This window comes from Elephas maximus, chromosome 22, assembly GCF_024166365.1.
Source record: "Elephas maximus indicus isolate mEleMax1 chromosome 22, mEleMax1 primary haplotype, whole genome shotgun sequence".
NCBI classification, from domain to species: domain Eukaryota; kingdom Metazoa; phylum Chordata; class Mammalia; order Proboscidea; family Elephantidae; genus Elephas; species Elephas maximus.
Window position 1 is genome coordinate 25,995,743 of NC_064840.1, and position 26,055 is coordinate 26,021,797.

At 48.7% G+C, this 26,055-nt stretch overlaps 1 protein-coding gene across 1 annotated transcript; it reads right to left on the reverse strand.

The window, feature by feature from the left end:
- Positions 1-123: 123 nt before the first annotated feature.
- Positions 124-25,953, reverse strand: CCDC157 (coiled-coil domain containing 157). The gene is made up of 12 exons (XM_049865467.1): positions 25,741-25,953; positions 12,130-12,249; positions 9,323-9,581; positions 5,862-6,033; positions 4,536-5,181; positions 3,729-3,806; positions 3,276-3,466; positions 2,551-2,727; positions 2,117-2,409; positions 997-1,447; positions 462-544; positions 124-373 (listed from the first exon to the last, which is right to left on the reverse strand). The coding sequence occupies exons 1-12, from the start codon at positions 25,784-25,786 to the stop codon at positions 124-126; spliced, it is 2,766 nt and encodes a 921-aa protein (XP_049721424.1). The 5' UTR covers positions 25,787-25,953.
- Positions 25,954-26,055: the final 102 nt, after the last annotated feature.

Here is a 26,055-nt window from a genome sequence, read left to right on the forward strand (position 1 = left end):
CAGCCCCCACCCAAGAGGCTAGTGCTGTGAGACCAAGATCATAGTGGGCAGGTGGCTGGGGCTTTATTGTACTGGGTGGGTTGCTAGCCACCTGCCCCCACTGAGCCCCGCTGCCGCAGCAGGCTACATAGGTCGCTCCTGGGGCTGGTGTGCAGAGCTGGCCTGGCCCCGGCAGGGTGAGAGTCTCCGTCTCAGCCTGGCCAAGGCGTGGATAGGGTTCTGGGAGCAGATGGCTGAGTGAGGCACATCCTCCAGGGAGGACTTGCTGGGCCGGCTGCCAGGCTGCTGAGATAGGGATGTTCCGGACTGGCCTGACAGGGTCCTGCCTGCACTGCTTGTCCTGCTGCCAGGTGGGGGCCGCCTGCCCAGGGACCTGTGGGAAGATCAGACCACAGGAGCCCCCTGTGAGTGAGCCTGGACCACCCACCCCACCTGCTACCTCTGGCAAAAGCCTCACTCACCCTGGGGAGGCTCTCCGGGCTGGGCGTGCTGTTCCTGGGGTTCCCTTAGTGAGAGGGGACCAGAGCTGGTCCTGGGGGATCAGCTGTAAAGAAGGCCACGGTCAGAGAGACCCAATAGTCCCCTCCCCACTTTACAGAGACGGTGACATAGTTAGAGGTGGTGGACAGCATGAGCCCGAACTCACAACCCCTTCCACCAAGGGGCAGAGTTTGGGAAGCTTCCAGGGCCCATCCTAAGCCACAGGCATTAAGTGTCAGGAGGTTTGCTTTCCAACACAGCTCCTGATTAGCGTGGAATAAAGGTACGAAGGGCTACGAAGAAGGATTTGGAGCCGGGAATAAATGGGCCCATACTCTCCTTATGCCTTCTGTATAAGCGGAAGACGTGGCAGCTTCACAGAAGCCCAGCCTAAAGCCCCATGGGATGAGAGCCTGACAGGTTCCCAGGGTGGAGTGTGATAAGCTCTGCTGGGTGGGGAGCCTCCTCCAGGTCACTGAGGGCCCACCTTCTCAGGTGGGGGGCCGGGCTGCCCACCTTGAGGCCCCCCTGCTGGGCTGCCTCCTGAATTTTGGACAGCATGGCCTGGAGCCTCCCGTTCTCCTCCTGCAGGACCCGGATGCGGATGCTGTTGGCCTGCACCTGCCTCTCCATGTCGTCCGTGACGTTGCCAGAGCCTGTGGGGCACACACTATCTGGAACCCCACCCCACCAGGCCTGCCTCTTGCACCAGATGGGAAAGGACCTCAGAGAGCAGACATACCCATTTGTGTGCCCCTTGGGTGGGTGGCTTGCAGGCACAGGGGAGCTAGGCAGGGCCAGTCCCTGGACCTCCCACCTGACCCTCTCGCAAGACCCTGCCTCCCTCTTCCCACCCAGCAGGAAGATGACCACAGCACTGTAGAATCTAAGCTGGGTGGGGCCTAAGCAAGGGAATGGGTCTCTTCCCACACTTTGTTTCCGGAAGGCCACAGAGACAGAGTGAGCTCTCCAAGGTCAGACAGAGTCAGACTCAGAATCTGTGAGTCACGGGATTCAGCAATTTTTCCCATTGCTTTGGTGGTGGTGGATGCTTCCAGCTCATGGTACCACAGACATGAGCAGGTTGCTGCCCTCTCTGGTTCTTGGCTTCCTGATCTTTAGAAAGCAGCTGCTATCTGTCTCACAGGGCGGTTGTGAGGGCAACAGATGGGCCTGGCATGCAGTCCACAGTCAGGAGGATAACTTACCATGGCCACTAAACCGTGGTGGATCTTCCTGACAGCTCTGATGATGGGTTCACCCTACTCTACCATGAGGGAGCTCAGCACTACAGGGCTGGAGGACCTGGGACAAGAACCCAGGTTGCCTGGTACCCAGTCCTGTGCCGAGACAGATGCCTAGCACTTGTCTGTCATGGGATTCAAGGACACCAGACAGCCCTGGGGGTATACCCCTGGAGCTGGGCCTGTGGTGTGGTTTGACAAGATGCCAGAAAGGGAGACACAAGGAGGCTGAGTGAAGGCTAGCGTTGGTGTGGTTAGGAGCATGGGCCTCAGAGGCAGAGACCTGTGTCTGAATTCGGCTGCATGACCGTTGGCAGTCGCCTTGCCTCTCTGGGCTGCTGTTTCCCCATCCACGTAGAGGATTCAGATGGTGTAAAGCCCCTGTGTGTCACGGGGCCCAGGGGTCAGGTCCCTCCTCCCCAGGGGGCCGCATTGCTGACTGCTCTCCTCTGGTCTGTGGCTTCCACTGCAGCATCCTGCCCAGGTGAGCCCTCTGCAATATCCCCGGGCCCCTACTTTGGATCTGGGCCTCAAGGGGCCTGTGCAGGTCCGGGAAAGCCACCAGCAGCCGCTCCCGCTCCTTCAGCTCCAGGAGCTCCCGTTCCAGCTCCGAGATGGTCAGTCGCAGGTCCGTCGTTGCCTGCTCCAGGCCTTGCTTCTCCCACTGCAGGCTCTGTAGCAGCTCCTAGGGCAGCAGAAGGCTCACGCCTGGATCCCCAGGTACACCCCCGACCCCTGACACATACACACATGGGCATGGGACAGGCCCGTATGCACTCAGCTGGCTGGAGGGAGGCACACACCCATGCCCTCACCCTGCCCCCACCTGCTGGGCCAGGAGCTGGCACTGCCCCTGTTCCCTCTCGCTCTGCAGGCTCTGCAGCTGCTCCTCCACTTGGGCCCGCTGGGCCTCGGCCTCATCCAGGCTGCCCCGCAGCTCCTCACGCTCCTGGTCCAGGCTGTCCAGCTGCTGCAGCAGGGCTCTCTGTTTGGCCTGCAGGGACTGAGGAGGGTGAGGGGCCAGGGAGGCTGTGAGGCCCACAGGGATGGGCCAGCTGTGTGGGAACAAGGAAGCTATGGGACCTCTGGCTGCCTTGTGCCTTGTCTGTACATGGGGGCACAGCAGCACCTGGGCCCTGGGCTGTGGCTCATGCTCTGCCCTCCTCATACTTCCTCAGGCTGATGGCCCAACCACCAGCCTTTGGCATCCACCTCCTCCCAGAAACTTTCTGGATTCCAACAAGCAGACATGGCCATCCTGCTCTGGGACCCTGCAGCACTTTCCCTGGTCCAACCAGTCATCTGGTAGGAGAGCTGTTTATGACACCTCTGCTGGTCCTGGCCTCACCTGGCCTTACTGGTCCCTGGGTCACCATCCCTCCACATTTAGCTCGGGGAAGGACCTCCATAAAGGTGAGTCAACCCCAATTTTGGTTGTGTACTGGGGAGTGGGTGCCCTGCCCAGATGGGCCCCCTCCACGCCTGTGGAGCCTCTCTCCCTAAAGCCCACGTGGTAGGCATCCAGGGGGCAAGAAAGGCACCTGGCCTCACCTCCTGGTGGCGGACCATGCTGTCCACGCGGGCCTTCTCTTTGTCCAGCTCTGTGCTGGCCCAGCGGATCTGCTGGCTGGCCCCGTCCAGCCGCCCCGCCAGCAGCTGCACCTGCCCCTCCAGCTGCTGCACCTGCTTCTCAGCCGCCACTCGGAGCTCTGCCTCCTCCTGCAGCTGCTGGGCCTTTACCTCTGCGGGATTGACCAGGTGTGAGAACGGTTCGGGTAGGAGAGCACTAGGTGTGAGTCCCAGCACTGCCTTTCATCCAGGGCAAGTGAGGGCTCTAAATCCTGCCTCAGGGGGGTTAGAAAATGGGAGGCACTCTCTGGGGAAGAGGTGACACTCTAGTTCGGGCCCTCACCCAACAGTGTGACCAAGCGGTACATACCCTCCTTTGTGGCTCCTTTTTTACATCTGCCCTATAAGCCCAGGGAACAAACAGTGGCTCCTTACCTATAGCCTGTGTGGACTCCTGCTTTTGCTTCAGCTCCCCCTCCAGGACTGCCACCTTCTTCTTTAGGTCACTTGTTTCTACAGCAGCCAAGAGAGGCCCTTCAGAGACACTCTTGGGCCCGGCTGGCTACCTTCATGCCCCGCACACCCTGCAGTGGGGAGGCAGCCATAGCCCTGTCGAGGGGCTGCGCAGGGTTGTAGGAGGACTCTGGGACAGTGCCAGGAGAGCTAGGCCCGTCTACTCTGCTTCTTACTGGCTGGCTGCCGTGTCTCTACACCTCTCTGGCCTCAGTATTCTCCATGGAGAATGACAGTGAGGCTCAGAGAGGGCAGTGACTTACCCAAATCTATCAGTGGGCACTGGCCAACCTCCCATTCCAATAGCCGTATCTCTTTGCCTGATGGCTTTTGCCAACCTGCAGATGCTGCTCTGCTTGGCTGGAAATGCTAAGGGATCACTGCCCCAGGAGTAATCCTCACTGCCTAGTAGGAGTATGTGGATAAACACCCCAGTGCCCTCATCCCTCTGGCAGAGTAACTCTGAGGCATGTGCTCTCCACAGTCTCAGTGTTCCCCAGTGGGATGCAGCTCCAATTGCTCACAATGTGATGGGCCTCGTAAATGTACCCATTGTTGCTGCCTTCCTTCCCTGTCTCTTTTCCCCACTCCCCAGCCCAGGTTTCCCTGTCCTCTCACGCATACTACTTGTACTAGGAGCCCTGTCTTAGGGTCTGCTTCGGGAAAGCCCCCGCTAAGACTGTGGCAGAGCCTCTGGGCCACTAAGGATCTGGCCTCTGGGGCACAGACCTGCAAGCAGTTGCTGCTTGTCACACTTCCACTCCACCAGGCGCTGCTCAGCCTCCTCTGCCTGCTGCCGCCGCGCCTCCTGCTCCTGCTGCAGCATCTGCCCCAGCTCGTCCACCTGCTTCCTGAGTCCATCCTTCTGCCCCTCGGCCTCCTCCAGCTGGGCTCTGAGGGGCCCGACAAGCTGAGCAAGGGCCCCCACATGCTTACTGATGCGCATCAGGTCTTTGCTCTGTTCTGCCACCCAGCGGCCCACAGTGGCGGCTGGCAGTGGCCTGAGCCCCATGCTGTCCTGCACCAGCTGCTGGAACTGGTCTAAAGACGAGGGTAGGTTCTGGCCCTGACAGAGGCTGATGACCACCTTGCCCACCTCCTGCAAGCTGCCCTGGACGCTGGTGCACGCATCACAGGGCACTAGGGCCGTCTCAACCGTCTGGGAGTAGACACTCCTGGTGTTCTCAGCAGTTCTGGCTGGACACTGCAAGGAGACCCTGGAAGGGATGGTGTCCGACTCTTGGCAGGTCTGGGACAAGCCTGGCATTGGGGAAGGAGGCTTGATGAACTTGGCAGTCACAAATTCAGGGCTCCTGGCTGGCTCACCCTTGGCTGTGGGCTTGGAGGTGGGGGTCTCCCCCTGGTTTGCCCTTTTCTGTGATCAGAAAAAGAAAAGGAAGGCAGGTGAGGTAGACAGGCCTAGGAGGTGACCAGCCTGCCTGATGCTATCTGACACCAACGCGAATGAGAGAGAGGGAACCTTTCCCTCCTTCCTGCTCCCACAAATTACTAAGCCAGGGCCTTTTCCAAGCTGCCCTGTAGGTTTGATGCAATTTTATGCCTGGTACTGGGAAGGCGACAGTGATAATAACAGCTGCTGGTTAACAGGCTTTCTTATGTCACCAAATCTGCTCTCACCTTTAGTTTCCTCCTAAAACTAAAGGTAGTTGGGTCCTCCCTCACTGGGTGGTTGTGAGATTACAGAATAACCTGTAGTAGATGTGAGTTCATATTACAGTATCATCCACAATGTCTTCAGGGATAAGGATGTACCCATTGTACAGATGAACAAACTGAGGCCCAAAGTTTCACAGCATAAATAGCTGAGCCAGGTAGCCCAGACATGCTTCAAGGTGTGTGTTCTTAACCACTGTGCTACACTGGCTTGTGAGGCTCCAGAATTTATACTGTAGCTGATGGACAGTAGGGACCCAGTGCAGAATACAGGGGCCCACAATGGTGTGCTAGGAGGCTAGGGCAGGGTGGCCAGGAGGGTGAGCACATACGGATACCAGCCAGGACCAGGGGGAGGGGATAGGGCTGGGGCCAACCCACCTGGGGAGCTGCCTGCTGGTAGAGCATGCCCACCCCCAGCAAGGTGTTCCAGAAGCGCCGCACTGTGAGCCCCACAGACATGCAGGGCCCTGAGGCCTGGCCCGGGGGCATGGTCTGCTCTGAGCTGAGGTTCTCTAGGTAGCTTGCACAGCTCTGAAGCAGCAGCAGGAGCCTGTGGACAGAGATGCCAGGGCAAGCTGGGGCTGAGGCCAGCACATCACAGAACCACATGCCTCTGGCTCTAAGGGCTGGCCCAGGCATGAGGGACTTGAAGAGGTCAGCCCAGCCAGGGTCACTTTTTCCAGGAAGCCCTTCTTGGCTCCCAGACTTCTCTCAGTGGCCTCTTCTGCACCTCCTGGTGGCAGCACTTCTGTTTGGCTGATCCTCACTGGACTGGGGCTCTCCAGAGAGCTTCAAGACCAGGCCTGGTCTTGACTCAGTTGTACCCTAAGTACTTGGAAAGCACTGGGTACATGGCTGCCTTCTATCACATGGTCCAGAGCCTACTCACAGCCACAGGGTGGGGAGAGCAGGGCAGGGGCACATGTACAGGCCCCTGGGCCTACTTCAGGAGGTTCTGCTACAGGGCAAGCTGCTCTGTGACAATGGAGCTGTAGAGAGAAGATAAGCAGGTCTCTACCCAACCTTGAAATTCCAAATTAGAGGCAGAGACGCTAACTGTAAGGCTCTGGTCCTGGCCTGTTCTGAGGGATGGGGAAGAAGGACGGAGCGATCTGTCTGCTTAGACAGACAGCTCCTCACAGTTGGAGACTGCTGAGCTGCTAGTGTTACCTTCCTCCTCAGTCTTAACTCCATTTAAATGCTACACTCTGCGCCAGAGTCAGGCTCCTGAGATGCTTCACCATGGCCCCATCCTCAGGGCACCCAATCTGTCTGGGTCTCAGACCCGGCCTCTGCCAAGAGTCCTGCAAACTCACGGGGGCCCAGAGGAGGTTCCACTAACTCAGCAAGATGTGGGCAGGGGGTGGGAATGGGTGTGCTCACATCAGTGACAGCTTCACAGAGGAGAGGACAAGTGAACTCGGCCTTGAAGGATAAGGAGGTCTTGGCCAGACCAGGAAGTGGGTGGGAGGGGCATTCCTCACAGAGGGAAGGGCATGTGCAAAGCCATGGAGAAGGAAGGCATGTTCTGTGCTCACACATGCCCAGCTCCTCACAGGTTACAAATGGTGCTTTCATACCAAGGGCTCCTTCAGGCCTCACAATGCTAACCCTGGCTTCTCTGTCCTCAGGCAGGTCCCTCCCCCATCTGTGCTGCCTGTCTGCCCCCACCATTTTATTAGGGTGTTATTGGTGGTTCAGCAGTAGAATTCTTGCCTTCAATGTGGGAGAACCAGGTTCACTTCCTGGCCAACGCACCTCATGTGCAGCCACCACCTGTCTGTCAGTGGAGGCTTTCGTGTTGCTCTAATGCTGAACAGGTTTCAGGGAAGCTTCCAGACTAAGGCAGAATAGGAAGAAAGTCCTGGCAATCTACTTTGGAAAAATCAGCCAGTGGAAACCCTATGGATCACAACGGTCTGATCCACAACCAGTGATGGGATGGTGCAGGACTGGGCAGCGTTTCACTCTGTTGTGCATGGGGACGCCATGAGTCGGGGGCTAACTCAATAGCAGCTAACAAAAACAACAACAGTTTTTGAGCACAGGGAGCCTGGGTTGTAGCCCCCAGGAGGTGGAAGGCTGATGACCATGTTAAATGATAGCATAGAATCCAATGGCCTCTTCCCAGCAGGGCCAGCGAGGAGTTAGGAAAACAATCCTGTGTCTGGCCGTGTGACATGAAGAGGGAATAGTGTAGCCGCAAGATGCCAGGAAAAACAGCCTGGGATGGAAACTCCAAGTGGCAGCTGTGGTGTCCCCAACACACAAAACCCCCAGGAGCAGTTACAGGGACAATAGTGTGGCTGGCAACTCCCTGTGAGCTGGGGGTGGGGGCTAAGGACCAGGAAGCGTGATCTCTGCTCTGAGCCCAGCAGGAGCTGGAGGGATGGAGGGAAGTCAGGCCCAGACAGTGCCTCAGAGAGCACCAGTCCACTCCACATTCTATAAACAAGGCCACTGAGGCCCAGAGAAGGAAGGGGACTCCCCTAGATAATACAACAACTTGGCAACGGGGCTGGGATTGGAGCCCTTGGCACCTCCCTCCCAGGCCGGGCTCTCTCCACCCATCAAGCCACAGAGTCACTGATGATGACCGTCACGTGCCAAGTGCTGGCTGTGCATCAGCCAGCATCCAAGGCCTTCACAGGCACCATCTCATTGCTCCTGAGGCAAGACTTACTATTATCCCCATTTCACAGATGAGGACACAGAGGCTTAGAGAGGTGATGTCACTTGCCCTACATTCTGTGGCAACACAGCCTCCTGAGGGGTACTAGTTATCAGAGCAATGAGCATCCACCATTTCGCAGATGAGGAAAGAAGCCCAGAGCCCCCAATATCACCTGGACATGCTGCTGGGTTACATCAGAGCTTCTGGAGTGTAAGTCAATCCTTTGAGCCTGTCTGCTCCAGCCTCTCGAGTGTTCCCAGCTACCCAGTAAGCAAGGTACTCACGGACTTACTCGTGCTTACTTACTAATCTGTAGTACACAATTTCACATGTGGTACAAGACCACATGCTGTATGATGCCGTTTTTATAAAGAAGAAAATGAGAACAACTAATACTAAACAGCATGCCACTGGATACACAGCTCAACACACACAAAGGCAAAGCAATAACCACAGGAGAGTGGGACCCTCTCAGAAAGCCATGGAAAGGTAGGGCGTGGTCAACAGGGAAAGAGAAGTCACTGCTAAACTGTTGGTTCCCGTGTTGGGTGGGTGGTGCGTTCACAACTGTGAAAGTTACATAAAAAATCAAATAAAATATTAAATAGAAAATTAAATAAAAAAGGGCTATAAATTTTTTTTTTTTATGTGTAGACCAGTGATTAACATTGGTCATGAACCAGGAGTTAGGGTTATCCAATTCTGTATATCTAAGGTCTGTTAAAGGAGCCCTGCTGGTGCAATGTTAAGCACTCGGCTGCTAACCAAAAGGATGGCAGTTCGAACCCACCTAGCAGCTCCATGGGAGAAAGACCTGGCAATCTGCTTCTGAAAAGCTTACAGCCAAGAAAACGCTATGACACATTTCTGCTCTTTCACATGGGGTCAGTACGAGTGGAAATCGACTCAATGGCACCTAACAACAACAACACGATCCGTTAAATAAATTAGAAAATATATATATAAAATAAAGATAATAAAATGGGACTGAACGGAACTGAAGTGGGAGATCACTAGGAGAGCTCTGAGCTCCCATCCGGCCCTGACAGGTGCTCAGTCAATGGGGACTGTCATCACCTCCTCTGGAGGGGCTCCTGTGGCTGCTACAGTTTTAAGGGGCACATGCCAGCACCCTGAGATACCCAGGTTTGGTTGAGGCTCTCACCTGTCAATGACCAGCTCTAGCAGCACAACATGGGATAGCTGCGTGAACTCCGGGTCACTGGGCACATAGTCATAGTGCTCCAACAGGGCCACCATGTCCACGTCACAGGCCATACGGTCGGGGAACTTCCAGGAGGGGAAGTGCACAGGCCCGGCACGGGAGAACACATCCACAATGGCACCCTGCAGATCGGTGAGGTCCTTGCGCAGGCTGTCCATGCAGGCCTGGCTGCCCAGCAGGTGCGCCATCCTCACAGCTCCTGGGGAGGCAGAAAGGAGCTCTGTCAGCAGAGCCAGGTGGCCACTGCTGGAGGAACCTTCCTAAAACCCTAATATGCTACGTTGCTCTAGGTCCAAAGTCTACCCGTAGACCCTGGGAGAAGCCTGCCCTCAGGCCCAGGTCCCGCTCCGTGCCCCACACTCCGATTCCATCATTTCCCAAGTACCTCCTGACACCCTGTATGTGCAGGCCCTACACTAATGCTGGGTGGACAGACTTGTAAACCAGAATGTCCCTACAGCCCTTCCCTCCCAGGGTGGACCATTGAACAGGACAGCTGCCAACTACGTAGAAGGAGAGTTACAGCTACAGTGTGACAGGGTATGCAGGCCACTGTCATTGCTGGCCTGGACCATTCCAGCAGCTAACAGCTGGGCCATAGGCCTGGCTTTACCTGATCAACTCCAGCTGCCAGAGATCTGGGCCAAACCCCATCTGACCACATCTTGCTGGCCAACCACTCCTCAGGATCATGGTGACACTGGGGAGAAAGGCCTTCCACAAGCCATCTGACCACCTCTGGCCACATCCCTCACCTTCCCTGTCACCCCTCTCTCAGTGCCATACTCACCACACCAGCCACCATCAGCGATGAGCAGCAGCTCATGTGCACCAGGCACTTTTGCTTCTGAACCCTGTTCATCAGTCCCCTCCATCTGAAACTTGCCTTCCCTCCAATTCCCATCACCTGGCTAATGTCTCTCACCCTTCAGGGTTCCCGGATCACCACCAGGCTGGCAAAGATATTCCCTTTGGGCTCCCCCCGACTACAACTCTCCACCAGAATGGTCTCCACACTGCAGGCTGGGTCCTCAGCCCACCTGACTCACTGTGGTCTCCTCTGGGTGGACAGCCCGCAGCCTGGCCCACTGTTGAGGCTCATTGGCAAGTGGAGGATTGAGTGATTAAAAGAATAAAAAGTCTGCAAAGAAAATTTAAAATGCACTGACTTTCAGGGGGTGGGAAACAAGTCCTAAAGTGTAAGAGGAAAAACCTGAAGACGTGTTTATTGAGACCTATCCTGTCATCTCTCTGGTGACAGAGAGCCCACTACATCTTATGGAGTCTTGCCCCGGCATTTGGCTGCACAGCCTCAGACAAGTCACCGCACCCCTCTGGGCCCCAACTGCCTCAGCTGTAAAATGAGGGCATGTCTGTAGCCAGACTGGGTTGTTGTGAAGACATGAACATGTGCACTGGCAAGGCAGCCAGAAAAAGGTCTCAAACCATACTATCATTACTGTTAATGTTAGTGGTAGGAACAACAGCAAGGACCATCCTTGTCTTGGGTGATGGCTGAGCTCCTATACTTCCCCAGTTCCCCTTGGGGTCACAGAGAATTCGTCTTGCCCACCTTCCAGAACCTGTGGACACCTGAAGACAGAGATTTGGATGCACCGTTCATGGCCCCTGACTCTGAAGGTGGAGAACTTGGCACTGCTCTGGCTCCACCAATGTGGTTCTGGTGCTGGAGGGGTTTTACCCTCCAGCAGGGTTGGCGGGGGCGGGGGTGAGCTGGCAGTTAGTTTCAGAGACAGTGCTGTTGGGTGTTGGGCGGCTGTGTGGACGCTGAGCCCCAGGCCCTCCCCATCCTGCCAGCAGAGGTCCTTTGTCTTTCTTGGATCTCTCAGCTGCAGAAAGAACCTCCTTGTACCACTACCCCTTCCTGAAATGCAGGGGCTCTGTGGGCAGTATTGAGGTCACGGCCCCTTCTGGTACCCAGCAAATCCAGGTCTGGCTGGGAAACCTCCCTTCCCCCAACCTCCCTTTTATCAGAAAACAGCACCCCTATGAGTACCCTGTGGCTTCTCTAAGTCTGGGCACTTCCTCAAATGCTGTTTCCCTTACTCTCAGGTCCAGGCATCTGATGCTGCCAATCCTGCATCCAGACCACAGAGGGAACCTGTTGCTTTCGTGGACACTGCTCCAGACCTCCCATTTCTTCCCAGCCTACCTGCTTCCCTCCTTGCCCAGCCCCACCCATCCGTTCTGTCCACTGCATGCTCATTTAAGAAGGCAACTCATAGCCTGTCACCCCCACTTAAAGACTTTAATGGCTTTCCACAGCACTAAAGGACAGAATGCTTCCTGTGGTCGATCTCCCAGCCCTGTGTGGTCTGCCCCCACCTCTGTGTCTCATCACCCAGAATGTTCCCGCCCCCCCACCGTCACTTCCTCTGGATAAGACACCACCAGCACATCCCTCAGGTCTCCATCCAGTGTTGTTCCTCAGGAAAGCTCCCCAGGTTTCTAAGCCAGGTTAGGTCACCTGTTAAACATTCTCAGAGCACCCCCTTCTTTTTCTTCCAGCATACACCACCACTGGAACTAACTTATTATTTGAGTAACTATTTGTGGTCATTGGCCTATCTCCCTTGCGAGTAATGGACCGTGTCTTTTGAGTTCACTGTGGTATGACCCAGCAGCCTGGGCCCAGAGATGCTGGAAAGCTCACAGGTGCCCAGAGACGGTTGCTGAGGGCTGAGCTGGCCTTTCTGGCCTCCCAGAAGACTGGGCCCTGCCCTCACCTCTGCGCAGATGTCTGTCGTAGAGCAGGAGTTGGAGTATCTGAGTGTGTCCAGCTCTCCGGCTGGCCTCTGGCTTCCTGTCTCCAATGCAGGGTCTAGCCCTGAGCAGCTGTTCTGTCCCTGGGAACGGATGAAGGTGAGAGTGAGTAGAAGGCAGTCAGGGAGGGCTTCCTGGGAACAGGGAGGGGCTATCCAGGAAAAAGAAGGGGGTGTTCCAAGCTGGAAGAATGGGGTAAGGGAAAGGACAGGTGGGATGCTGGCCACGAGCCTGAGCACAGATGGTACGCTTCAATAGTGCTAGCTCCATCTAGAGGACATACTATGTGTTTATGTCCCCAAATACAGTATGTCAAACAGGGTGGTGTTAGTGCCCCCTTTCTATAGATAAGCTGAGGCTTAGAAAATTTGGGGAGTTAGCTCAAGGTCACTCAGGGAGCTGGGATTCTGAATCCAAAATTGGTGCTCCATCCTCGCATCATGCTGCTTAGAGCAGCACAGCAGAAAGAAATGTAATGTGAGCCACAGTAGAATTAAAAAAAATTTTTTTAATTGTGCTTTAAGTGAAAGTTTACAGTTCAAGTTAGTTTCTGCTACAAAAATCTATACGCACATTGTTACCACCAAGCTTTCTGCCTAGCTGTAGTGGCTTGGCTGGCCAGGAAGTGCAGCGTCCATGCCACCTGGATTTTTTTTTTTATGTCAGAGGTCAGCGGACAGGGAGTACGAGAAAGCAGCTTCACAAAGTTCCCAGCAGGAGACAGAGCACCCAGTAGGAAGCGATGTATGCTTTCCTAACCCCTCCCTTACTCCTCCCCCTACCCCCAGCTTCCTCTGTTTCCCACCAGCTGCGGTTTCTTGGCTGGGAAGCAATTGCTTTGGCCTTAGGCTGCTTCCATTTGCCCTGCCCACACTGGCTGGGCCCCTAAGCTGGTGTTGGTTTTTTTCATCTCTTTTGGTTTCTTCTGTGCCTCCTACCACGTCCCCCTCCTTTCTCTGGAATACCTGCCTCCGTGTGCTATCTTTGGTTCTTCTTGAAAGGCTGTGAAGCCATGCTCAGCTGGGGAACCACTTCCCCAGCCTGTGACACCACACTGATGGGAGCCCTGGGGCTTTTATTTCCCTTGTTTTGCTTTGTTCTGTTTTGTTTGTTTTCTTTTTCTTTTCACAGCTTCAGAGCCCCTTCTAGCTGGGCTGCACAGCACAGCTTAGGAGCAACTCCCCCAATCTGCACAGCTGCATAGATGAGATTCCTGGGGGCATTTCTTTCTTTTTTTTTCTCCTCTTTTCTCTTTTTCCCTTTCTGTCTTTCTCCATTGCTCGGTTCTCGTCTCTCTACACTTATCTTCTTTTCCTGTCTCCTGAATACCTCGTGCCGTGTGGCATCTATATCCCCTCTAGCCAGACTATACTGCGTAGCCTTGGAGCGACTTCCCTAGTCTTAGCAGCCCCATCGGTGGGACTCTGGGACTCCTTTTTTTCTTTTTATATTTTCCAAATTTTTATCTAGTTATTTTTTCTTTCTTTTTTTCCTTTTTGATTTCCTCCATTTCTCAGTTTCTCATCTATCCATTCCAATGGCAATCTCCCTTAGCATTCTTTTTTTTTCTTTGTTTGCTTGTTTGTTTTTGGCTCCCGTTTCACTCTCCTCTTTCCCATAACCCTATTAGCTCCACACATCACAACCTCTCCCCTCTTTCCTGCCTATTTGCACTGTGCACTGAGCATCACGCCCCTGAGCAGCCTACTGGAACCTGCCCAGCACTGATTCCTGGCCCCCGCTGTTGGCCCTAGTACGTGCCACAAACAGCCCATCTCAGCCCCTCCCCTTCAGCTGGATCTGCCCTGCTGCACCACAGCTGAATGACTGGCCCTGCCCATTGGACAAGGAGGTGAAAAGTATCATGACTACAGACCAGCAAACGGCAAAGAATGTACAACCTGCCTGCTGAGGCATAACCAAATAAAACAAAAAAGCAGGACAAAACAAATCTACAATCGAGAAACAAACAAACAAAATAACTACCGAATGTCCCAAAGACAGCAGACAATATCAAAACATATTAAAAAAACAGGACAGGATGGTTCCAGTACACATCCAAAATAAAACACCAGATGACTTTCCAGTAAAAGAAAAGGTACTAGAACTACCTGATAGGGAATTCAAATCTCTAATATTCAGAGCAATCCAAGAGTTGAAGCAAAAAGCAGGCAAAAATGAGGAAAAAATAGACAAATTTATGTAAAAGGCGGGCAAATTCATGGAAGATACAGACAAAAAAATGGAACAATTCAGGAGAATAATACAGGAACAAAATGCCAAAATAAATTCACAACTAGAAATCATTCAAAAACAACAATTAGAAATCCAAAAGGTAAACAACAAGATTTCAGAAATGGACAGTGTCATAGAAGGGCTGAGGAGCAGGTTTGAAACGATGGAAGACAGAATCAGCAAAATTGAAGACAAATACTTGGATACAACTCCGTTTGAGGAAAAATCAGAAAAAAGAACAAAGAAAAATGAAGAAACCCTGAGAATTATGTGGCATACAATCAAAAGCAAAAATTTGCCAGTGATCGGAGTTCCAGAACAGGGAGAGAAAACAGAAAACACAGAGAGGATCACTGAAGAACTGCTGACAGAAAACTTCCCTAATATCATGAATGATGAAAAGCTGACCATCCAAGAAGCTCAATGAACTCTATGTAGGACAGACTTCAAAAGAAAAACACCAAGGCATATCGTAATTACACTCACTAAAACCAAAGACAAAGAAAAAATCCTACAAGCAGCTAGAGAAAAACAAAAAGTCACATACAGAGAAGAAACAATAAGACTAAGCTCTGATTATTCGGCAGAAACCATACAGGCATACAGGCAAGAAGGAAATGGGATGACATACATAAAACATTGAAAGAAAAAAATTGCCAACCAAGAATAATATATCCTGCAAATCTTTGATTCAAATATGATGGTGAAATTAGGACATTTCTAGATAAACAGAAATTAAGAGAATATGTAAAAACCAGACCAAACTTAGAAGAATTATTAGTGAGTCCCTTGGTCTGAGAACTAACATCAGACCACAGCCTGAATCTAGGATGCAAGATTGTACCAGCCAGATACCAACCTACGAAATGAACTCTCAAGGATTATCCAAAACCAAAACAATTGCAACAGGGAACCAGAGAGGTTAATCTTTAACGGTCAACAATGTCGGAACAATAAAAGAGGGAATAAACAATATAGAACTTTCTAATGGAGAAGAAGGCAAGGCGATAACAAATAATAACAGACCGGTTCAAACCTAGGAACATAAGAGTACACTTCAAGGTAACCACAAAGAAAATTAACAAACCTACTCATCAAAATAAAGAAGAAAAACTTAGTCTCAATAAAAACAAAATCTACTAAAACAAAAGAAATGAAAAAAAAAAATCCACAAACAAAAGGAACTCAGCACAGGAGAGTAAGAGGAACAAGGAAAATGTTAGCACCACAAAGAGACCCACTGCCGTTGAGTTGATTCCGACTCATAGCGACCCTATAGGACAGAGTAGAACTGCCCCATAGAGTTTCCAAGGAGTGCCTGGCGGATTTGAACTGCTGACCTTTTGGTTAGCAGCCATAGCACTTAACCACTATGCCACCAGGGTTTCCTACCACAAAGAAAGCACTACAAAATGACAGCAATAAACTCACACCTATCAATAATTACACTGAATGTAAATGGCCTAAATGTACCCATAAAGAAACAAAGAGTGACAGAATGGATAAAAAAACAGGATCCATCAATATGTTGTCTACAAGAGACATACCTTAGAAACAAAGACATAAATTTATTAAAAATCAAAGAATGGAAAAAAGTGTATCAAGTAAATAACTACCAAAAAAGAGAAGTAGTGGCAATACTAATCGCAGATAAGACAGACTTTAAAACAAAATCCACCATAAAAGACAAACAAGGGCACTATAATAGTGATTAAAGGTACAATCCATCATGAAGACTTAACCATAATAAACATCTACGTACTCGATGACAGGGCTCCAAAATACATAAAACAAACTCTGACAGCACTGAAAACAGGAATTGACAGTTTCACAATAACAGTAGGAGACTTCAACACACCACTCTCAGTAAAGGACAGAACATCTAGAAAAAAAGTCTATAAAGATACAGAAGAGCTTAAAGGGCACAATCAGCCAACTTGATCTTATAGACATACATAGAACATTCCACCCAATGGCTGCAAAGTATACATTTCTTCTCCAATGCACAAGGAACATTCTCCAGAATAGACCACATCTTAGGCCACAGAGCAACCCTCAACAAAATCCAAAACATTGAGATAATACAAAGCATCTTCTCTGACCACAATGCCATCATAATAGAAATTAACAACAGGAAGACTAAGGAAAAAAAAAAAAATCAATTACATGGAAACTGAATAATGCCCTGCTTAAAAACCACTGGGTAATAGGAAAAATCAAAGATGTAATCCAAAAGTTCCTGAAATCAAATGAGAATGAAAACACATCATACCAAAACCTTTGGGACACAGCAAACACAGTCCCAGAGGTCAATTTATAGCACTAGATGCACACATCAAAAAAGAAGGGACAAAATCAAAACATTAGTTACATGACTTGCACAGATAGAGAGAACAGCAAAAGAAGGCCACAGCCACCAGAAGAAAGGAAATAATAATGATCGGAGCAGAAATAAATGAAATAGAGAACAGAAAAACAACAGAAAGAATCAACAAAACCAAAAGTTGGTTCTTTGAAAGGATCAACAAATCGAGAAACCACTGGCCAAAATGACAAAGGAAAAACAGGAGAGAACGCAAATAAACCAAATAAGAAATGAAATGGGGGACAACAGACCCAACTGAAATAAAAAGGATCATAACAGAGTATTATGAAAAACTATACTCCAACAAATTTGAAAACCTAGAGGAAATGGACAAATTTTTAGAAACACACTACCTATCCAAACTAACACAAAATGATGTTGAAAATCTGAACAGACCCATAACAAGAGAAGAGATTAGTAATGTAATAAAAAAACTCCCCCCCAAAAAATCCCTGGCTCAGATGGCTTTACTGGAGAATTCTACCAAACACTCAGAGAAAAGCTTACACCAGTACTACTCAAACTATTTCAGGATATAGAAAAGGAAGCGACACTTCCAAATTTATTTTATGAAGCCAGCATAGCCCTGATACCAAAACCAGGCAAAGACACCACAACAAAAGAAAATTACAAACCAGTATCTCTCATGAGTATAGATGCAAAAATTCTAGCCAATAGAATTCAGCATCATATCAAAAAATACACCACGACCAAGTAGGATTCATCCCAGGTATGTAAGGATGTTTCATCATTAGAAAATCAATCAATGTAATCCACCACATAAATAAAAGGAAAGAAAAGAATCACACAATCATCTCAATGGATGCAGAAAAGGCATTTGACAAAGTCCAACACCCATTCCTGATAAAGACTCTCAGTAAAATAGGTATAGCAGGGGAATTTCTCAACATAATAAAGGGCATCTATGCAAAACCAATGGCCAACATCATTCTCAATGAAGAGGCTGAACATTCCCCTTGAGAACAGGAACAAGACAAAGATGCCCTTTATCACCACTCCTACTTAACATTGTGTTGGAAAGTCTTAGCTAGAGCAATAAGGCAAGAAACAGAAATAAAGGGAATCCAAATTGGTAATGAAGAAGTTAAACTGTCCTGTTTGCGGATGATATGATATTATACTTAGAAAATCCGAAAGACTCTACAAAAAAACTACTAGAACTGACAGATTCAGCAGAGTTTCAGGATACAAAATAAACATACGAAAATCAGTTGGATTTCTACACACCAATAAAGAGAACAATGAAAAGGAAATCAGGAAAAAATACCATTTATAATAGCCCCTAAAAAAATAAAATACTTGGGAATAAATCTAACCAGGGATGTAAAAGACCTATACAAAGAAAACTACAAAACACTACTGCAAGAAACCAAAAGAGATCTACGTAAATGGAAAAACACCATGCTCATGGATAGGTAGGCTCAACATGATGAAAGTGACAATTTTACCCAAAGTGACTTACAAATACAGTGCAAATCCAAATACCAAGAACATTCTTCAAAGAGATGGAAAAACTTATCATTAACTTCATATGGAAAGGGAAGAAGCCCCGGATAAGTATAGCAGTATTGAAGAAGAAGAATAAAGTAGGACTCGCACTACCTGACCTCAGAACCTACTATACAGCTACGGTAGTCAAAACAGCCTGGTACTGGTACAATGACAGACATATTGACCAAAGGAACAGAATTGATAACCCAGGTGTAACTCCATCCACCTATGGTCACCCGATCTTTGACAAGGGCCTAAAGTCCATCACATGGGGAAAAGACAGTCTTTAACAAATGGTGCTGGCAAAACTGGATGCCTATCTGCAAAAAAATGAAACAGGACCAATACATCACACTATATACAAAAACAAACTCGAGGTGGATCAAAGACCTAAATATAAAGCCAAAAACCATGAAGTTCATAGAAGAAAAAATGGAATCAACACTAAAGGCCCTAAACACAGCATTAACAGGTACAAATCATAACCAACAACATACAAACTCCAGAGGATAAGGTAGATAACTGGGATCTTCTAAAAATTAAACACTTAAGTTCATCAAAAGACTTCACCAAAAGAATAAAAAGAGAACCTACAGACTAGTAAAAAGTTTTTGGCTATTACAAATCAGATAAAGGTCTAATTTCAAAAACCTACAAGAAAATCCAATACTTCTACAACAAGAAGACAAATAATCCAATTAAAAAATGGGCAAAGGAAACGAACAGACACTTCACCAAAGACATTCAAGCAGCCAACAGACACAAGAGGAAATACTCACAATCTCTAGCCATCAGAGAAATGCAAATGAAAACCATGATAAGATACCATCTCACACAGGCATTACTGGCACGAATCAATAAAACAGAAAATAACAAATGTTGGAGAGGATGAGGGGAGATCAGGTCTCTTACGCACTGGTGGTGGGAATGCAAAACAATACAACCCTTTTTGGAAAACAATATGGTGCTTCCTTAGAAAGCTAGAAATATAAACACCATTTGATCCAGCAATCCCACTCCTAGGAATATATCCTAGAGAAATAAGAGTTGTCACATGAATAGATATATGTACACCCATGTTCACTGCAGCATTGTTCAAAATAGCAAAAAGATAGAAACAACACAGATGCCGATCAACAGATGAATGGATAAACAAACTGTGGTAAATACACACAATGGAGTACTATGCAACGCTAAAGAACAACAAATCTGTGAAACATCTCATAATATGGGTGCATCTGGAGGACGTTATGCTGAGTGAAATAAGTCAGTCACAAAAGGACAAATATTGTATGAGACCACGACTGTAAAAACTCATGAAAAGGTTTACATACAAAAAGAAACAATACTCGATGGTTACAAGGGAGTGGGGGTGGGGATGGAAAAACACTTTATAGACAATAGATAAGTGGTAACTTGGGTGAAGGGTAAGACAGTACACAATACTGGGGAAGCCAGTACAACCTGTACAAGGGAAGGCCATGGTAGCACCACAGACACATTCAAAATCCCTGAGGGACCGAATCGTTGGGCTGAGGGCTGTGGGGACCACGGTCTCAGGGAATATCTACTCAATTGGCATATAGAGTTTATAAAGAATATGTTCTACATTCTACTTTGGTGAGTAGCGTTTGGGGTCTTAAAAGCCTGTGAGCGGCTCCACTGGTCTCACTCCTTTGGGAGCAAGGAAGAATGAAAAAACTAAAGACATAAGGGAAAGATTAGTCCAAAGGGCTATGGACCACATCTACCACGGCCTCCATTACAGAGTCCAGTACAACTAGATGGTGCCCAGCTACCACCACTGACTGCTCTGACAGGGATCATAATAGAGGGTCCCAGACAGAGCTGAAGAAAAATGTAGAACAAAATTCTAACTCAAAAAGAAAGACCAGACTCGCTGGCGTGACAGAGACTGGAGACCTGGAGAGTATGGCCCCCGGACACCCTTTCAGCTCAGTAATGAAGTTATTCCCGAGGTTCACCCTTCAGCCAAAGGTTGAACAGTCCCATGGAAGAAAACAAGACTGAAGGGGCGCACCAACCCTGGGGCAGGGACTGGAAGGTAGGAAGGAACAGGACAGCTGGTAATATGGAACCCAGGGATGAGAAGGGAGAGTGTTGACAGGTTGTGGGGTTAACCAACGTCATATAACAATGTGTGCACTGTTTGATGAGAAACTAGTTTGTTCTGAAAACCTTCATCTAAAGTTCAATAAAAAAAAAAAAGAAGAGACTTAGAAACTTGCTCTTAAATGTAGAGTAGCTAAAAATATAGGAAAAAATGATGAATTAAGAGTTGAAAAGAAGATTTCAAAGGGTGGCTTGGGGAGACAAAGTAAAATATTATAAGGAAATGTGAAAAGACTTGGAGTTAGAAAACCAAAAGGTAAGACCATGATCGGCATTTCTCAAGCTGAAAGAACTGAAGAAAAAAATTTAATCCTTGAGTTGCAATACTGAAGGACTCCATGGGTAAAATATTACCAATGCAGGAAGCATCAAAAGAAGATGGAAAGAATACACAGAATCATTGTACTAAAAAGAAGTTGTCAATGTCCAACCATTTCATGAGGTAGCGTATGATCAAGAACAGATGGTACTAAAGGAAGAAGTACAAGCTGAACTGAAGGCACTGGTGAAAAACAAGGGTCCAGGAATTAATGGAATAACAGTTGAAATGTTTCAACAAATGGATGCGGCACTGGAGGTGCTCACCCGTCTATGCCAAGAATTTTGGAAGATAACTACCTGGCCAATCGGCTGGAAGAGATTTGTATTTGTGCCCATTCCAAAGAAAGGTGAGCCAAAACAATGCAGAAATTATAGAACAATATCATTAACACCATACACAAATAAAAGTTTGGTGAAGATAATTCAAAAGCAGTTGCAGCAGTACATTGATAGGCAACTACCAGAAATTCAATCTGATTCAGAAGAGGATGTGTGTCTTAGTTCTCTAGTGCTGTTATAACAGAAATACCATAAGTAGATGGCTTTAACAAACAGAAATTTATCCTCTCACAGCCTAGGAGGCTGGAAGTCCAAATTCGGGGTACCAGCTCCAGAGCAAAGCATTCTCTGTCGGCTCTGGAGGAAGGTCCTTGTCATTAATTTTCCCTTGGACCAGAAGCTTCTCAGCGCAGGGACCCCAGGTCCAAAGGATGCGCTATTCTCCTGGCTCTTGTTTCTTGGTGGTATACGGTCCCCATGTCTCTCTGCTCGCTTTTCTCTTTTATATCTCAAAAGAGAGTTATTTAAGACAAAATCTAACCTTATAGATTGGGTCCTGCCTCATCAACATAATTAAGATTATCCCATCTTATTAATATCTATAGAGACGGGATTTACAACACACAGAAAAAGCACATCAGATGACAAAATGGTGGACAATCACACAATACTGGGAATCATGGCATAACTGAGTTAACACATATTTTGGGAGGACACAATTCAATCCATGACAATGTGGAACAAGGGATAGCATTGTTGATGTTAGATAGATCCTGGCTGAAAGCAGAGAATACCAGAAAGATATTTACCTGTGTTTTATTGACTATGCAAGGCATTCGACTGAGTGGATCATAACAAATTATGGATAACATCGTGAAGGATGGGAATTCCAGAACACTTAATTGTGCTCATGCAGAACATGTACATTGAACAAGAGAGAGTCATTCAAACAGAACAAAGGGATACTGAATGGTTTAAAATCAAGAAAGGTGTGCATCAGGGTTGTATCCTTTCACCATACTTATTCGAACTGCATGCCTAGCAAATAATCTGAGAAGCTGGACTACATGAAGAAAACCGTGGCATCGGGACTAGTCGAAGACGTATTAACAACCTGCAATATGCAAATGACACAACTTGCTTGCTGAAAAGGGAAGAGGACTTGAAGTCCTTACTGATGAAGATCAAAGACTACAGCTTTCAGTTCGGATGACATCTCAACATAAAGAAAACTAAAATCCTCACAACTGGACCAATAAACAACATCATAACAAACAGAGAAAATACTGAAGTTGTCAAGAATTCCATTTTACTTGGATCCACAATCAATGCCCATGGAAGCAGCACTCAAGAAACCAAACAACTTATTACATTGGGCCAATCTGCTGCAAAAGACAAGTGTGCAAAAGCAAAGACGTCAATTTGAGGACTACGGTGTGCCTGATGCAAGCCATGGTACTTTCAATCACCTCATATACATGTGAAAGCTGGACAATGAATAAGGAAGACCGAAGAATTGACACCTTTGATTAATGGTATTTGTGAAGAATATTGAATATACCATGAACTGCCAGAAGAACGAACAAATCCGTCTTGGAAGAAGTACAGCCAGAATGCTCCTTAGAAGTGAGGATGGCAAGACTTCTTACATACTTTGGACATGCTATCTGGAGGGATCAGTCCCTGGAGAAGGACGTTGTGCTTGGTAAAGTGGAGGGTCAGTGGAAAAGGGGAAAACCCTCAATGTGATGGGCTGATACAGTGGCTGCAACAACGGGCTGAACCTTAGCTTCGCTGGTGAGGATGGCGCTGGACCAGGCAGTGTTTTGTTCTGTTGTACACAGTGTCACTATGTTCAGGCCAATTCAACAGCACCTAACAACAATAACAACAACAATCCAAAATACTCTCATTTCAACATGAAATCAATATAAAGTTATTAAGGAGATATTCTTCATTTCTTGTTTTATTAAGCCTGAAAAGCCAGTGTGTATTTGATATAGAACATCTCAACTTGGACCAGCCACCAATTTAAATGCTTGACAGTCACATGGGCTGGTGGCCACAGTATTGGAATGTGCAGGTGTGGAGGATCCGACACTGTCTCTTCATTTAACAACTGTGGACTGAGAACCTACTACACACCGGGCACCACGTGAAGAACTGGGGACTGAGGAGGGTACATAGAGCCATGTCCTCAAGGACCCACCATCCATGTCTGAGGGTCTCTTTTGTGGGTCAGCCTTGGGTCTGTGAGCTCCATGGGCTTCACCTACACGGTTGGGAAGGCCATGTGCGTCTGCCGCTTGGCAGGCATATGCATGCACTGTTCTAGAATGGGCCACATCCCTCACAGGCACTGACCTGTCATGAGATTTTGCTGCTCAAGAGATTTTATGTCCCTAAGGAGTGAGGAAAACACCAATGGAAAAAAACAGACTGAAACATTCTGGGTTTCCCTCCCATAATGGTGGGGGGTGGGGAAGGAGACAAATGAAAGAAGCAAGAAGCCCCAACTTGGGCAGAGATATATGCAGGTGGCAAAGTGCCTGGAACTCATGGGCTTGCTTCTTGAAGACACAATGAAACACCAATCTGTCCACCTTCAAATCACTATAGCTGCTATTTGGGGGCATCTTAGGTATCAATGCCCCTTAGATTCTGGCAAAGCAACGAGAATATACAATAGGAAAACATAACATTGAAAAACACCTAAAATTACTTTATATTGTTTTTCTGAAAATTGGGGATATGCAAATATACGCATGGTTTGAGAATCATGTCAAGTAAAGCAGACTTGATAAGGATTTTCTCTGTAATTCCTCAGCCTGGAGCTGCAGCCCTGCACCATCCACTGTACCTATGGCCACAAAAGTGATAGTCACCAATTAAGCCAGCACTGCCAATAGGTAGGAGCAGCAGCTAACTTGTGTCTCCTCAGCTCCCCCTGGCTCAAGGCAAGCTTTTTTTTTTTTTTTAATTGTACTTTAGATGAAGGTTTACTGAGCCAATTAGTTTCTCATTAAACAGTACACATATTGTTTTATGACATTGGTTAACAACCCCATGACACTCTCCTGTCCGGACCCTGAGTTCCCTATTACCAGCTTTTTTTGTCCCCTCCTGCCTTCCAGTCCTTGCCCCTGGGCTGGTGTGCCCCTTTGGTCTTGTTTTGTTTTATAGGCCTTTCTAATCTTTGGCTGAAGGATGAACCTTGGGAGTGACTTCATTACTGAGCTAAAAGGGTATCTGGGGGCCATACTCTCAGGGTTTCTCCAGTCTCTGTCAGGCCAGTAAGTCTGGTCTTTTTTGAGTCAGAATTTTTTCCTACATTTTTCTCCAGCTCTTTTCAGGACCCTCTATTGTGATCCCTGTGAGAGCAGTCAGTGATGGTTGTGGGGTCTGGTGAGGTAGTGGTAAATGTGGTCCATTAAGTCCTCTGGACTTATCTTTCCTTTGTATCTTTAGCTTTCTTCATTCTCCCTCGCTCCCGAAGGGGTGAGACCAATCTTAGATGACCACTTACAGGCTTTTAATGCCCCAGACGCTACTCACCAAAGTAGAATGTAGAACATTTTCCTTATGAACTGTGTTATGCCAATTGAGCTAGATGTTCCTGAGGCCACAGTCCCCACAGTCCTCAGCCCAGCAGCAGCTGGGTCCCTCAGGGAGTTTGGATGTGTCTATGGAGCTTCCATGACCTCAATGCAAGCTTTTGCCTCCCCTTCCATTCAATATTGAAGCCCCATTTCCCTCTCTGAGTTCTAGTACCCTACGTCATTGGTAAAGATTACGCCTACCTTGGTCAGAATCAAGGTCACCACCGTGCAAACACTTTGGAATCGCTAAAACCAGCTGTCAGTCTCTAACTCGGGGAATGCTAATTGCCTGGATCCCTGGAGACACTGAAGGAACCTTGCCTGGATCCTTGGAGACACTGAGGGGACCAGTGAAGACAGGAATAACAAATTGCACTTGTAGAGGAGAAAGTCTGGCCTGGGTTTGGATTCCCATTGTGCTAACTCTGAACTCCACTGTCCTCATCTATAAATCGGTTGCTAAAAAGGATAAATGATAGAATGTACATAAAGTGTTGGGCACAGGGTCCAGCTCATGGTGAATGCTCAGTAAATCCTAGCTGTCGTTTGTATTCTCGATTAATTATAACAACAATGACACAACCCAGCTATAGTGTGTGTATGATGGAGACCATCTATCACCCTTATTTCACAGGTGAGAAAACAGGTTCAGGCACTGCTCAGAACCCCTTCCCCGCATTCTGGAGCCAGGAGGGAGGGGAAAGGAGCCAGGGTTGAGGGGAAAGGAGCCAGGGTTGAGGGGGCTTCGGGAGGGGAAGCGAAAGGGACAGGATTCGAGGGAGCGAAGGGCGTGGTCAGCAGGGACTCACCAGTGGGGTTTGAGGGCGGGCCTATGGAGAGAGGAGGGCATGGAGAGAAGGGAGTGGAACCTAAAAAAGGCGGGCCGCGAGAAAGAGACCAGAGAGAGTTAGGGTCTGTGACTTTAAAGGGGGTTGAGGGGGTTGGAGGATGCCGGTCTAAAGCGAATAAGAAGGGTTAAGGCAGCAGGGAGGCGAAGTTTTGAGGAGGCGGTCTGAGGGGCCTTGGGAGGCGGGTCTAAGTGAGCGGGAAACAGGCGTGGAGTAAATGAGGGGCCAGGGAGGCACGGTGTGTGCGGGGAGCGGCTGGCGGGGAGATGTAGGACATCTCACCTGTCTTCAGCTTCGTGGCCTCAGCCCCTGAATCTGGCCGGCTCATGTATCTGGCCCTGGCACGCCTGCGGCTCCCTGGATCCCCGGAAACCCCAGGTAAGGCGCCCGAACCGCTGCCATGGCAACGGCGTCGCGTGAAACCAGTACCAGCGGGGGAGGGAGGGGAAGCCACGCCACGCCGAGGGGCGGTCCCGGAAGTGCGTCAGGCTCGCCTGGTTGAAGATTACTCGCTCGGCTGTCTCCGCCGCCATCTTGTGAACTCGTCGTACCGTCCGTGAGGGAAGGTGTCTTGGCGCAGCACTGCTGACCGAAACC